Source organism: Vidua chalybeata, chromosome 8, assembly GCF_026979565.1.
Source record: "Vidua chalybeata isolate OUT-0048 chromosome 8, bVidCha1 merged haplotype, whole genome shotgun sequence".
Lineage (NCBI taxonomy): Eukaryota > Metazoa > Chordata > Aves > Passeriformes > Viduidae > Vidua > Vidua chalybeata.
The window spans coordinates 15,010,719-15,027,097 of record NC_071537.1 but is presented as its reverse complement, the minus strand read 5'-3'; the positions used below and the strand labels follow the sequence as shown (position 1 = coordinate 15,027,097).

Here is a 16,379-nt window from a genome sequence, read left to right as displayed (position 1 = left end):
CTGGTTGTGATTTAATTAGATATCAATGTATTACAAGTATTAAGTTATTATTTTGATGTTAAAAACACTAAAATGAGACTTTAGACACAACTAAATCTAGTAACCTTAATTGCAGTGGTTAGAGAAGGTCTTTCTTCAGGGTTTTTTCTTGCCATATCCAGAAGTAGTTTTTTAAATTTTCTTGGCAATACTACTTTGTGACTCAGTGGAACACTGTATTTTGCAGCCATCCACAGAACTGCAGCAACACCATAAACACAGACCTATTGGTATAACATAAGAGACAAGAAAGATTTAAACAGACTAAAAAAAGCCTCCACTTCAAAAACAATCCCAGCAAATTATCAAAAAATTCCCTCAATTTCCTGCCAAAAAGAAAAAAAAAATACTAGAGCTTTTAATGTACAGATTACATTTGGCTTTTGAGGGTGCTAATGAAAATCCCAGTCCACTTCAAAATCTGGTTGTTATGCATGCAAGGCCAAAAACAGCAGCTATTTTTCTACTGTTGGAGTAATAGACATTAATTGTCTTATTCTTTACCTAGGAAAAAAGTAATTTAGAACCATTTTGAAGAATTCCTTTCTTATGTAAAAAGATTGCTGCAAGCTTCAGAGTTCTACCATAAAATGTGGCCAGCTGCAATTTACTTAAAAAAGGTCATGATAATTCAGCAAGTAAGTGGTACACAGTAATTACACACTAGCCAGCACAAGCCGTATTTTATAGAGAAGATTACACCTGTCAGAAGAATGAGGCACTGCTGCATATTTATTTTAGCAATTATTGTGCTACCTGCAGCTAGACCGATTGAAGTTGCCCCAATGAGGGACCTTGAAAAGTTCTTGGTCTTTACCAGCTTTCTTTTTTCGTTTGAAGAATTACAATTTTCAGAGTCAGATTTAGTCCACTTAATGCTTAGTTTTTATATGTTAGCATGTACTAAAAATGCAATTTTAAGAAATTTAAAGCACCACACTTTACATTGCCTCTGAAAGATATTACAAAAGCTCAATGGACAGAAATCTAAGCACAGTAGAAAATAATGTGTTCTCATAAAACAATGTTTTCTGGCACTCTTTTGAGCAAAGCAAACAGCAATGAACAAAACATAACAAGTTCACTATAAACAAAATAATCTTTTGAATAGTTCCATTTGAACCACTGAACAAAAGCTACTAATAGGTACAAAAACACCTGAAATGGAGAAAGCAGCTCAATCAAAACAAAAATAATTTTCTTCCCCTTAGGTTTAGAACTCGAAGATTACTCTAAATTTATTTAGGAAAAACTTGCCATCCAAGTCATCAGAACCTTCAAAGAAAGTTCTTTTTACTGTTACTGTGATTGACATTACACAGTCTTCATTTCCATACCATAAATTGAACTGAATGTTCATAGCTAGAAAGTTATACAGCCATTAGGAAAAAGGCAGAAAAACCCCATCAGCTTATTCTATATATAATAGAATAATTGTAGAAAAACAAGGAAACACATTACTTATTATATTCTAAAGAAAACAAAGCATAAAGACTTTAGGATTATTAATTTCTACTGTCCGGTGAAACTGCTGTATTATATTTCAGGGTTAATTTAAGCCTCTGAAGCCTTTGAAAAACCTGCACATTGGATCAAAGCAGTTTAAAAAATTTAGGAAAGATATAAAAATATTTTCTACTTACAGATAGCTTTACAGAAAATTGGATTTTTTTTAGTAGATTTTTATGAGCTTTTATTTTCTGATTCATGATTACTATGTCTGTGACACAAGGCACATATTAGCTAACCTCTTTTCTTGTTACATAATAGAAAGGTACTGTAAATTCTGTTCCCCTGACTTTTAAGATCACTGTGGTACAGTTTGCAATTCAAAAGTAGTTGCAGTGGAGACACATTCACTTGCTATTTGACATTTTTATTATCTTTGCTCTAAAAGCTCCTTATGGTTTTTATCTATAAGAAAAAGCTCTAAGAAAACTGTACTGGAAAAAGACATAATTCATAATGTTTCCAAAGTAAAAACATAGTGATAATGATTTTTTTATCCAGTCTTCTAAGTGTGAATAATGTTTGGGCTTTTGCCCAGATAGTCTAAGTTAATGATCTTACTGTGACCTTCAGAATGTGGAAAAATGACTTAAAAGCCTGTCTTACTTCTAAAAAACTGAAAATAATTAAGTCTTATGGAAAAGCATTGAATAGCAGATTTTTGGCAGTTACTCCAAGAATTCTGGAAGGAAAAACTATAGAACCAACTGATTTCATGAGAGATCAATCTATCAAAAAAAGCCCCACAGATAACCAAGAAACAATGGGAGAAATGAGAACTATTAACACAATCTCAGAAGGGTTTAGCTTTCTTCTCCAACTAGCAGAGGGCTAAAACTGTCCTTCGATAAAATACAAAGCAATCTACAAAACCTACCACATTACCTTCTCAGTATCCACATCCTCTTCTTCAATTTCAGGAGCTAAATAAAATACATCACAAGATTCTAAACAAGAAAATAAATCAGAAACAAAAGGTAAGATGATTGCTTTCTTCTCCACTTCCCCTGAAAAGAAATAAAAGCTGAACATGCAATCTCTTATTTTACCTTCAGCTTTTGGAGCAGCAAAGAGGATCCTTCCATGGCAGTCAATCAGGACAGAGTCCAAACATAAGACCACTGCAAAAAAAAAAAAAACCACAAAAGAGCAAGGCATAAGTATCTGTTCTTGTAGCTATTTAGCACTAATAAAAATAAATAATTTAAACAAAGAATTTACAGTGTCAGAAATGACCCTAAAATAAATGATGCTTTAAATAACATTTATGCTAGAACAGACACAAGCCAATAAAGAGACAATAGCTGTGTAATTATTCAAAGCAATTTCTGCAGAACAAAGACAAGAAACTGGAAGTTTATTTTCTTTATACCCAGCACTGAAAAAGAAGGTCAAGAAAGACACAAAACAAAAAGAAATAAATATAATAGGTAGATGTACTCTAGTCTTCTCACTAGGTACCAATAAAAGATGGTAATTTCATCTAAGAATTTAAGTCTCTCTTCTCCTCCTTCAACCCCACAAAAATAGAGGGTCATCATCTGGAGAAAGCTGACACACACGTGGCCAGATCCAAAACTTCTCCGGGTACAAGAGGATATGAGGTCCTGTTTTTCCCAAATAGTTATAATTTCACTTTCTCAGTGAAGAAATGTTACATAGGTCAGTATTGCAAGGCCATGAAATTTTCCATTGTTAAAAAAGAAATAATGGACTTCTAGAACTACTTTAAATTACCTGAGGTCTTCAGAAGCTTGACATTAAAATAATGAGATCACATCATATAAATTTGGCATTGAAAATCTTGTGGCAAAACTGTGTCTATCTGTTTGCTAACTTCAAAGGACATTTTAATTTAATGTGTTTTAATATATTAAGCCAACTGGCCAGTAAGTAGTCCTCTTGCAGTCCAACTGTAGTCCTCTATCTCGAGACCATCAAATGCAGTTTTCTTATTAAAAACAAAGTACTGAAAGAATAGATTCTTAAATTGAATAAGAGATTAAGACATTAAATGTATTAATTATGAAAGAAAATATTAAAGATGTTTAAGAGACACCCAAATATTAATTTATTAATAAATAATTAATTGAAGAGGTCTAAGAGGAAAAAAAATTAAGTTAGGAAAAAAGGCAGTAACACTTTTCCTTTTTTTTAGTTACCTGTACAAACCACATCTAAAATTAAATTATTCACTGTGCTTAACATAAAGGCTTGTCTACTACCTTCAATAATATTTAAGTTGGACCTGAAGTATATGTATTGAAAAGCAAAGCTTTCCCAAATGAGAACCTTTGCTGGTTATTTCTGCAGAGGCAGCTTCACGCTCACTTGTCTTTGTTTGTCAGTTTGTCAGTTTGTCAGTTTGGCAGGGCCACCCCTGTGGCCCTGCTCACACAAACCAGAGCTCAGCTTGTTCAGTACAACATAAGAATCCTCACCTGGGCTCCCTGAATCACCCACGAGCAATATGTATGCAACATCCTCTGATAAGAGGAGAGGAATTAAGTTAAGTCCCAATGGAGGTTACAAACAACTTCTGTAGCAGAGTTGAATTAACAAATACGTGAAGAAGAGGCTAGCTTTGGGATATGTTTTCTCAGCCAGGTAATTCCTGCTTAGGATAATGAAAAAAAGTGTAATCAAGGAAGGATTTGGAGGCAAAGGCTGTCTATGTGAATAAATAAAAAATAATCCAGCTTCATATATTTAGCCACGGCTCATCAGCTACAAGTCTCACTCTACCATTGTCAAGACAAAGGACTTTTTTACAAGATATATTCAAAATACATAACAGCTTCACCTTTTGTAAGTATTATTCAAAAGGAACATTGAGAGAACTTCGTATGTGTGTGTAGGCACACACTATAAACCTTTCCACAATGCACCATTCCCCTCAGAACAGGCAGAGAATCCTCCTGCAGAAACATTCTAAATCTGAAACCAATATTCAACTTCTAGGTAGCTTTATTTGTCAAGTACAGATTTTTTAGAGTAAAGTGTCTTCCACCTGGTGGTTTCTATCATTATGTTCCCTTCTATAGGCTACATAAGGTTCAGATGACAATTTTTAATATTTTTAAGACATGCATTCTTAAGAGAGGCTGGCTAAGCATATTACATTAGGATCTGAGCCATTATGTGCAGTTATCTGAAACCTTTAGAAACATAAGGAACATGCTATGAGGCTGAAATAATCTTTCTCTTACAAGGTATATTAAATACTTAGTTTTATGGGTAACAATTCTTAAAGTGCTCAGAATCTTAATTTATGGCTTATTTCCTTTTAAGCAGTTTTATATAATAGAAATAAAATAACTGAAGCTGAAATCCAAAGAGATGCAGTAAGTTTTCTGTACATTAGTATCCAGTTGTTTATATTCACTTAAAGGCTTCAAACTCATCCCTGCCCATACTCTTAAAAGCAAGTTTTTTTTAAATCAAGGAAAAGAAAGGGTGGTGGTGGTGGAAACCTCTGCTCTGTTTATCAGAACTGCTATAGGTTTATCATTAGTATAAGCTAAACCATCATTCAGAATGTCCATGGAAATCTAGGATGGTCTTCTGAGTCGCACACAACATATTCCGATTTTGTCAAAGGACAGTTCCCTCCTCCTCTCTCAGAAGTTTATTTCTGAGAATTTGTCTATAAACGGAAGCATAGGAGACGTGGAAGGACTAACTCCATGACAAGATCCTGAGTACTTTAAAATGACAAAGCCCTGTACTGCAGAAAAGAGGTCAGGAATCATTTGTCACAAAGAAATCCAGGCAAAAGAGGACGTTTTTACATATATATATATATATATATATATATGTAAGACTTATTTCTTCCTGCTTGATACAAGTCACAAGTGTTTTTCTTAAAAGCTGAAGTACAGATTCTCCATTCCCAAAAAATCTAAAAATTGTTTCACTGCTTGAAGCCAAAGATTAATTTCTGCTGCAAAAGCCATCAAGATTCCAAAGAAAGGAAAAAACCCCACCTATATATGAGACATTCACCTACATATGGAAGAAAACTCCAAATTGAGTTTTGTCACAATTTAAGGAAATCAAAATAGAAATATCTGCACACAAAATGAAAGTCCAGATCCTTTCAATCAACAGAATAAAGGAAATTTTAACAGAGTGAACATAAATAACTAGGCAAAATACTTAATTATAATAAAGACTATACCTGGATAATCTATGCAAGTCTGCAGAGTACATAAACACTCATGACATAATGCCCAGAGTTCATAGTCTTTCAGAGGCCTACCATACCAGGACAACAGGAGTTTTAGAGAGATCCACTGAAAAAAACAGTGAGGATGAAGAAAGTTATAAAAATTATCACAAAAACATTTACTAATGCAACAGAAAATTAAATCCTAATATAAAAAATACTCAACTTAAAAAGTAACAAGAAAATATATTTATTGCACTTACCAGTAATGAAATAATACTATTCTAAAAGCATGGCACAGTCAGCTAACTGTATAAATGAATTAATTGTTTCTTAATTCCTTCAGGAAAAGTGAGCTGTCTAGAAGGTCTTTCTTATCATACTAAGAAAAGACTCTTAGAATGTCCATTGTGTAATAGACATATTTTATGATGAAACATAATTACCTAATCATAGGGACAACACCTAGACTGAAAAAATTCAAATGATTGCCATCAACAGAACGGTCCCACATTCAAAACCTGATTTACCCTGGCAGTTGTATTACATGTCTTACCTTAAAGATTTCATCAACATTTCTTGTTCTTCTGTGAAAGATGTTAACAATATTGACAGAATTAATGACAGGTTTATTTGAGATCCCAGCACGTTGTTTTGTTTTTAACCACTGGTTGCTCAATTTGTAGTAACAGCATTTGTTTTTTCTGACGACCAATTTAGCTTTTGCTATCTGGCATAATATCTTAATGTGACAAAGATACTGCTCCATGGAAACTTACTGTTCTTCAGAGACATGCTTAACATTTTGTGAGTTTTTATTTTTGGGGGGTGGTGTGTGTTAGTGTGAATCTAAGAACTGGAGATTTATAGTAGTGCACACACGCCTTCCTGATCAAACCGTGCTAATGGAAAAGCCCTTCTCTAGCAGCGGGTCTTGACATCAGCTGCACTTCATGATCTCCGTTCATCTACCAAAGGAACACTAAAAAGTTCATTGTAGGCAGAAACCTCTAAGTGAGAGCAAACCCAAAGAACTCTTTTTAAAAAGAACACAGCACATTTTGTCTTACATATGCAGTCCTGAATGAGTCAATTTCAGGCCATGTTAGGGAAAAGAATTACCAGGATTAACTCTGGAAAAAAAAAAAATTCACCCTCAAAAAAAAAACCCAAAGAAACAAAAATCAATCAAATAAAAAACGAGCCAAACCAACCCAAAAAAATCAAAATACAAAATTGAAGCACAGGAGACAAACAAAAACCCTTCTGAACTGTTTTGTTGCGTTTACAGACACCTTTATATTCCAATCAGTATTTGTAAAATCTGCATAGACTAAGGGTTTCTCCCACACACAATGGCACATCATTAACTTTGACAAATCAGCCTCTGCACTGTCATTTACTAAAGTAAATTTTTCATCTTTACTGAGATGCTCTTTGGATTTTACCATGAGATACATAATGAGCTGACTACTGCATTAAATTTCATAAAGCTCAACAAACAGAAATAGCTTCAGTGCAATGTATGGAAAAAAGAAGGACATTAATTTCTGTAGCTGAAACTTTGCTAATAATTTGAACCAGAAGACCTTCTCAAAGAACACAATACTTTAGGCTCATATTGTTTAAATATTCTTCGAAGGTGAACCAGATAAACTACATTTTTTTAAACAAAATATGTCAGGAAACACACCTTTTGATTTACTGAAAATGTTTCATATTCTACCTCCAACAGATAAAAATGAACTTGGTGCTATTATTCTTCTACCCTACATTGTGGCACATTGCAAAAATTAGTAACTTCAGCATAGACAGATTTGAACCCAGGTGATAAGATTCAGTGTCATTCTCCAATTTTGCTATCACCAGCAACCTGGAGTGCAAAATTCTTTCATCCATGTGTTCTTTTACTGTATCTAGAAAAGTAAGCTCTTGAACAGTCTGATAAAAAGCCATCAATCACACAGCAAGAAGGAAAAGGACTGATAGTCAAAAGAATGACTTAGTCTAGAAAGCATATAGGATAGAGCTTCATACTGTTCATAGATTACTATCCCTGAGCAGCACTGTTCCCCCTCCAGAGCATCGTGGTTCTCAGTGCCTCAAGTGCCTTTGCCCACAGACACTTTACAAAGAAAGGAGCACTCAAATCTTCAAATTAACCCTGCACAGCTGACATGAGTGAAGAGAAACCACAAGAGAAATTTCAGACTGACTAAAACATTAAGAAGGCTTTGGGATTTAGGAATTTTCTTCTAGTAAGTACACACGAGTGCCACATGTTTCTCTGTAAGAGAATCCCTCCTCTTGAAGTTTATGTCTTTAAAGGCTCTAAAAGCTGCAGAGAAGAAAGATAGACTTCCTTTACTGCATATACAAATCACCTTTTACTTCAGGAGCAGGTGATGAATGGCTAGCCAGGGAAAGAAGAATCTCTCAGTAAACTGGAGACTGAAGTTTGTTGTACTGCAAAAAGCTGTAAAGTATTTCTCATCACCTCTGGGATATCCAAGCTCTTTAGAGTAAGAAAGAAATGACAGAAAGAAATTCAGAGGCCACAGGAGAGTAGGAATAAATCCTAAGAGCAGCAGCAAAAGTTTATGGTAAGACAGAAGTGTCAATGATAGATTAGAAAACAGAGGATGAAGAGGCACCAGAAAAACTCTGTTTTGGAAGAAAAAGGTATGTAGGGAAAGCAAATCTTAGCATAAATGAGAATCACTGCCATCTATGGGATGGCCAAAACAAACTGAATCAGGAAAAAGAAGGATGCAGTCTGGTTACAGTTTGGTGAACTTTATTTAAATGTATACACTCATTGTTTCTCTGGCAATCATTCTAAATAAATAAGAAACCTCAAATATAATATTGTTAGCTGGTATTTGTGTGTTAATTGGTCTTCTGTCATACTAATAAATACTTGCACTGCTATTGTCTCTTACTATAATTCACATCTCTCCTCACCTTGACCATATAAATTTTATTCCTGAAAGAAACACCTGAGAAGGTCATTCTTCTAGTGTCCTAATTATTCCAAATTCCCACCTTCCTCCACCAGAAAGAGAAATGTGGAAGAGTTCAGATGAAAACTGAGGGTTCAGACCTGCTGGGGACATCTAACTCGTGCTTCTAACACCTTGCAGAAGTTACCCCATGTAGTGAAGGTACATGACAAGACATGTTTCATCACATATTTGCATTTGTGGTGAAAAATGCATGCAGTCCGGTTCAATCAACTTTCAAAGGAAAAAGGATACACTTCTCAACCTATGGTTATGAGGCAACTTTTATTTAAGGCTCAATCCTTAAACAAAGGTATTTAATGCAATGCTCCTGGTACCTCACCTCTGAGGTATTTTAACACAATGCACATTCTAACTCCACTGAACCTTGGTTTAGTAAACATAAAAGTATAAAACTCCTTATTTAGGCATGTCTCAGGTTTGGCTCTTTTGGTTTTTATCATGCAAGTCTCTAATTCATGGCTATTACTATTTCCTAAAACTTAAAAATAAAATCCCCACTCAAACACCAAGAAAAAGAAATCTGAAGTACTGGAAAATGTATAATTAAATGCTTTCAGTCAAACCATCTGTAGCATGCAGTTACTTATCTATCTGTTCACATATTTTAGCAAAGCAAGCTCAAGACAACTCTTCAGCATTTTAAAGCCTACTTCATTTAAACCATTAACATTATTTTAATAATGCTATTAGATACTCATTAATATATTATCATCAGTGAAACTGCACCAAAAAGAAAACAAAATTATAAACTAATGTCTCTTTCCGAATTTTTTTAATGTTCTAAACCACACCTTTTCATGACAGAAATTTTATTACCCATTTTTAAAGTAATAAAATGTTTTCCATGGCATTGAAATTTTGTCAGAAAATATAAAAAAGCCAAATGAGCCATTATTGTCTATATCTACACCCTGGTGCCATTTTGGTTTATGCCCAAAGATTGCATTTTAAACCTTACTTGTTGGAAAAGTGATGGTTTTTTTGCAGCGCTGCAAAGATTGTTTAACAGATCTTCCACTTCACTGCTGGTACCAGAATTGTAACCCCCAAATTTAGTAAAGCATTCCAACTATGCAAACATAACTTATTTTATGAACATAATGCTGGCACATTTTAAATAGCCAAAGCAAGATTTTCATCATTCTTTTCTTAGCAAGTATTATTCTGGGAACTGACAACTTTTCTTTCCTTCATGTTATTTCCCCAGTGTTAAAGTGTCAGCCTGTAGCTACATGGTTTTTCACTTCTCTCATGCTTGACAGGGTATGAATGACCAACAGAAAACAAACTTGCATTTGCCAGGTTTCCATTAACCCTTCCCAAGTAAAGACCATAGTATTTAAATCACAGAGAAACATTTAAAAGGATTAGAGATGAGACATACCTGATTGGAATGAAACTGGTTAGAGAAATAAAAGATCCCCACTCAAACTTGAAGTGAAAAATATTTATTTATGGCATGCAAAACTATAAAAATTACTAGGAAAACCCTCACAAGATACATTGCAGTAGCCAGACAAAAGCAAGCAGGTATTTTTAGTAATGCTTACTAGCAGTAAAGCACACAACAATAAGAAGCAGTGTTTGAGTATTAGAAAAATACTGTCCACTGGAGAAGTACTGACAGGCAAGAAAAACTGTCTGTTCTCCAGAGCAGACAAGGTTGATCTTCAACCGGATGGGGCTGGTATTGCACCTTCTCTAAACAACATGAAAGGAATGCTGGAGAACTGTTCTAAAAGCTCTACTTGCTGCAATCATGCCAATTTGCTATAGAGAATTCAGAAAATGGCAGCACTGCAAATCCTCTGAGGTGTTTTCTATTTACCCCATAAGGCAGAAATCACATTAGCTGGGGATTCACATTTGTGCTTTTGCAGTAAATGAACAAACTCAGACATAGGCTTTCTTAAAAAAACACAAAAAAATGGTATTTGTAAAATTCTGGCTAATGGGAACTTGAGAGAGATGGCAGTTGTACTTTTGTCATGTAAGGGATAGCACAGTGTGACTTTTTTTTTTTTCCCAGTTGTCAGGAGGTAACACAGAGGCAAAAACTGCTATACTCTGGAAGCCTGAGGAATAAAATCTCTTTTCCAAAAGAAAAAAAGAAGCTGAAAACATTAACCCACTGCATTTGTCTAAGAAGACTCACAATAAAGTCTGCTATACAGTTCAACAGCTCCTAACTATGAATAACCTTCCTTCAGAAAACAAAGGATTACGAGGCTAGAAATTCAGCATTTCAGGAAGCCATTTCAGAAGCCTAGGTGTTAATATACTTAAAGGGTTTTTTTTTTTTTTTTTCTCCTTACAGAAGTTAAATAATCAAAGAAGATTTTACTATGTTTGCTTTTTTTGTTTAAGACTAAAAAGATTTTTCTAAATTGCACATTTTCTGTGGCAGGACCTGAACATTTTCTGGACTAATTTACTAAAAAAGAGAATATAGAGTGTGAGTCTATCAAGCACTTCTTCTATTGAAAAGACAGCTATGAACCTCTGATATAACAAAGAACCACTACCCTGCTGTTTTCATTTCAGATGCTATGTATTACAACACTTCTTATTAGGGTACCTGGAATAAGTTACCTTTTTTAATTCACAGTGATTGTCCCATGAGATCAGTGGGAACAGGATAACCTCACTGTTAATAAGAGCCTACTTGTCTGCAAGAATGAAATTCTGTTTAGGCTGAAAGGACACTTTATTTAAATTGATGATGAAATATTTAAAGAAAAAGAAGACTTAAAAAGAATGGCAGAATAACCTGAGAATGTATTTTGGTTTACTTTTCTGTGTGTCAATCTCAAGTGCTGCTGCAAAAAAGCAAATAAGATTTGTTACAGCTTTAATTTCATGGAAGAATTTTGGAAAACTATAATTCTGGGGAAGATTATTTTCATAAAACTACCTTCATGCATCCAGACTTAAACTTTTGCCCTGGTAATCCGGTAAGGACAGAATATAGGTCTTATTTCAATATCTTTTCCTCCTTAAAAAAGAACCCCTATCACTACACTCAACTTATGTTCATAAGTGATGGCAGAAATAGAAGAAAAAAAAAAAAAAAAAAAAAGGATGTGTGTACAATAAAGGGATTATTTCTCAGAGTCTGAAGAATGCACTTGCAGGGTTTAAAACCAAATAAAGAATTCAATATGCATACAGTAAATAAGCCCCTCGGAAGGCAAAACCATGCCACGTGGTACTTATCCACATTTATTATCCTCCTGAACTATGAATTTAATAAGCACACCTGTTGAGGGAGAAGAGACAGGAAAGGGAAAAAGGGACAGATTCTTCAATTTGCCCTAGTTTTTTAGCTATGATGAACCAAAGGCTCTTTACACACCGGATAATTCTAGGTTAGCGTTTCAAAGCAGGTGTTCGGGCAAGGTGAAAAGAGGGACGGACAGAGACTGAATATAACCCTAAGCGCCACTGTATGGGATGGCTGGAAGATGGGCTGGTAGGCAAGGAGAACAAGGCTGACTTGCCAGTAGACAAGCAAGGAAAAAACCCAACATTTTTACCTAAGAATAATTTCTGGAAACAAAATGTGTGAAGTTTGTGCTGCTCATTTTTATCCTGCTGTAACAAAGCTGGAGAAGGATAAACAATCCTGCAGTTTTAGCCAGCAGCTCTCCTACCACGGGGATTGTTTACACCTCTGAGTGTGGCACAAAAGAAAACCATCTAGTCAGAGACCAAACTTGTCCACCCTGAGATATGCAATTTGAGCAGAGAAGAGACCATATTACAATTATCTATCAACAAACTCTGGTAGAGTCTCTCTCTGGTATTTTGCTATTTATAAAGACTTAATGCATGAGACAACATATCCATCATATTGTGCACATATTTAAATTCTATAGTGAAACATACATACCAAACAGAGACAACAATTTAAGAACACAGAACAAATATAGCATATGTACAATTCCCAAAAACTTAAATGTACATGGAAGATTAAAAAAAATACGGACTCTATCCTCCTGACGCTGATGGGATATTGTCACTGATTTCAGTGAGCTCAGGTTTACAGTCAGGAATTCTGCAATTTTCATAAGCACCTGGGAGGCTCATTGCAAGGTAATGGAATTTATGCATCGACAGTAACATAAAGAGTTAAAAATACATGTATGCTTTGGTTGTTCGTTTACAAATGCAATCAGCCATTAAGGAATGCTGCTCTAACACACTAGTGAGTAGACTCCATTTGTAAAAAAAATAAAAAATTAAAATGGAAGTTGACTTTGCAACAGCATAAATTTCACTGTAGCACTTTAATTTTTAATTTAAGAAGAAAAAAGGATCACCATAATTAACTTTAATCACCAATATTAACTTTTAAAGTGTGCAGACTAGCAAAATTCCATTTTCTGGGATGCTAAAGGGGACAAGGGGGAAAGAAATCACACAGTATTTAAGTCATCTCATCTCCACATAAGTGACTACAGCAGCTATATAATGAAGACTTTATTTTTACTACCTGCTCATTACTTTTGATTTCTGAACCTCTGCCTCCACAAAGATTATCTTCATTATTGTTTGCGCTCATCACACCGTTGCTTAATTCTGGTGGCCTAATTAGGTTTGATCCATGTCTGTTCCCACTGGGTTTTGTTGTTAACACTGAATCCATCTTGTTAAAATGTGGTACATAATTTTCATTTGACCCTTGAAAAGTTTCAGAACAGTCTTCCAACACCATGTAGTTGTCTAGCATTTTTGCTCCACCAATTGACTGATTTGAGTCTTTTAGCATATCAGCTGGTTTTAGCCCTTCAGAGGTAGCACCAGAAGAGTCTTCTTTGTGATCAGATGAAGAAAAACCTATCTTTTTACCATTGATAAGTGACATATGTTCTTCTAGATTCAAGCCAGACACTTGTGTGCATACACATCGTGCTTCTAAATGACAATCATCAGATTGGTGATTCTTTGATTCTATTTCTGGTGGACTACTGACAGCAAATGAATTGAGATTTCCCTTTGAAAAAGCAACCTCATTATTATTGTCTGGAGGTAGTGACTCTTGTGTTAGGAAGTGATTTTTCCTATCTAGCGGTCCACTGTTGGTTACAGAAGTAAAAAAGTTATTTGTATCTGCAAGTTCAAGTGGTAGCTTTGGAAAGGTTTTCATTTTTCTCAAAGAACCTTTCTTAAAAAGGCAATCTCTCTCCAGGTCAATAACACATGATTTTATATCCAAAGCAACACTAGCAAAACTGTCAGTATACACTGTGTGTTTGTCCTCTTCTTTGCTCTTTTCAGTTTGAGTTGCAAGTTGAGAATGTTGAGTTTTCTCATTATCCAGATCAATTTGCATTTCCTTTAAAGCACTTTCTCTGCCAGTCACCATGGTAACTACAGAAGAGTTGTTATGACAGGCAGTTGTCACCTCTTCCACTGCAGACGAATCACCTGCAATGCTGTTTTTCTCATTTGAATATAATTTAGATCCCAAATTCCTCTGACATATTCTTCCCTTCCACATGTTATCACAGACATCTAGATACAAAAACAGATGCTTATATTAAATGTGTATTAAACCTCCTAATCACTCCTTGTAAATCTTTATATTGCTTGTTCTACCATTGCTGTTACATATCTTTAGTATATTACACAAATTCTCAATTTCTGAACAAATCACTTTGAATCATAAGGGACACTTCAAACATATTATGTTAATTAAGAGTTGCGTGTCCCTGTTTCCCCATCACCAGTCTACAAATATTTAATAATGATTTGTTGTAGTCTAGAAAGGAACCTATAAAAGGAGATCACACAAACACAGTCTTTGAAAAATCATTAGATATGTCAGGCAATCTAAAGTTTTAGACTAAATACATTTTCTGGTTACCTTGAGAAGCACCAAATGATTCAATTGAAAGAACTCTTCTTCCAACAGCAGACAAGCTTCGACAAATATTACTTGATGAAGCAATCTTCATTTTTTCTTCACATAATGACAAAATGCTCTAGAGAAAATGAATGTTAAATACTTATTTAATAATGAATAGATTTGTGAATTTTGACTAACATGAATGATGTTAACTCCCACAGTACATCTGAATTTGTATGATGCTACACTGGAGGTCTTTCTTCTCCAATTCTTTATACTGTGTGTTTCTATTATGTGGTTGAATTAATTTCTTGTTTTTACCATGGGCTATTATGAAGTCATTTAATAAAATTCAAGTTTTAGCCTACAGTTAGAACATCAAGAACAACTGATAAAAATTAACTTAAATGTTATCCTTTATGAATAACATAGTGAAAATGCAAAAAGCTAGAGTGCTGATTACTTTTCTAAACAGCCTTCACTTGAATTCAGTGACAGAGGCAGGATGATGAATGTTTTTATTACTGAAATTACATTAAAATTAAACTCTGAATCTTTTCAAAACTGCAAAATACAAATATCTAAAAAGCAATATTCCCAGTTAGAAAAAGCAATCATTATCATTACTGTTACAAAAAGTAACAGTACTTCATATCTCTAATCTGCAGCCTGGGCACCATTTGATGGCATTAGCATTGGTCTCACACATAATTAACTACAGATATTCACACATTTAAAAACCTGCCCCTTTGGGCAGGATGTAGAAGAGAGCTGCCTTTCCAAATACATCCCACAATTTCCTCAGTAACTATTCCTAGATAAACACTGGTGAGACCTCATACAGCTCTGAGGAGATGCTCTCACTTCCCCATTCAGCAATTCCCACTCAACTGCTCCTCTGCTGTTGTGCATGGAAGGAAGGAATTGGCCCTGTTGGTTCACATATGGGATTGAGGAAGGACAGGAAAAAGGGAGACAGGTATCCAGCTGTGCTGAAGTCTAGCAAATACCTAGAAAAGTCTAGGGGCTTTCCCTCCAAATAGCTCCCACAACTCTGTTCACCCAAGAAAAGGTCCAGTGGAAAAGGAACAGAAAGAACATACTCATAAAGTGACCCTTATATATTACCCAAGACCAATTATTTTTGGGATGATTTCCACAGTCAGCAACAGCTTTCAGGGTCTCCAGACCACTTGGAGATGAGAGAGTGCTATACAATCCCTCCTCTGACAACTTAACAGTAAATGAATAGAAATAGAGCAGCTGACCAAGCAGGCTCCGTATTAGGCATGGTCTCCTGCTTGGGCAGTCCTCAGTCAGGGAGCCAATATTTTTTACTTTATTAAAATGAATCTGTTAATTCTTCTGTTGCAGTACTCCTTCTGCAAAGTATTGATCATAGGTGCTATACCATTTAGAATATACACTATCAGTTCAGGAAAATGAAACACCCACGACCCTCCCCCCCACCCCAAAATAAAAAAACTAGATAGCACTATTCTGAAGTAGAAGACCTGAATCTAAGAAAAGTCACATTGCACATCTGTTATTCTCTGGTTACATTGCCACAGTCTGCAAAAACATTACAGTTTAACTTTTGCACATTAATGTCAAATAACTATCAGGTAACCAACATTTAGAATGTAAATTCTTTGAAAACATCAGCAATTATTCTATATAGTTTCAAATTCTTTCTAACAGCTAAAGGTAAAATAAGAGGCTAAATGCAATAAAATAGACAATCCAATAAAGATATCTAAGCCTTTATGTATTTACAGAAAAACTA

The 16,379-nt window shown here is 34.8% G+C and overlaps 1 protein-coding gene across 5 annotated transcripts in view; it reads right to left on the bottom strand.

Moving 5' to 3' along the window:
* The window catches only part of KNDC1 (kinase non-catalytic C-lobe domain containing 1), a 61,087-nt gene that overhangs the window by 19,676 nt on the left and 25,032 nt on the right, over window positions 1–16,379 (bottom strand). For 3 of the 5 annotated variants that reach the window (XR_008432082.1, XM_053949362.1, XM_053949361.1), the window contains exons 5-10: window positions 14,612–14,729; window positions 13,238–14,259; window positions 5,729–5,843; window positions 2,598–2,669; window positions 2,434–2,495; window positions 105–263 (exon numbers count right to left, since the gene is read on the bottom strand). Coding sequence is in view for 4 of the 5 variants with exons in the window: in XM_053949362.1 (XP_053805337.1) it covers window positions 105–263; window positions 2,434–2,495; window positions 2,598–2,669; window positions 5,729–5,843; window positions 13,238–14,259; window positions 14,612–14,729 (1,548 nt within the window). In the remaining variant the exon portion in view is untranslated. Of the gene's footprint in view, window positions 1–104; window positions 264–2,433; window positions 2,496–2,597; window positions 2,670–4,092; window positions 4,163–5,728; window positions 5,844–13,237; window positions 14,260–14,611; window positions 14,730–16,379 lie in introns of those variants that run through there. The other 2 variants (XM_053949364.1, XM_053949363.1) reach the window with 2 other exon arrangements.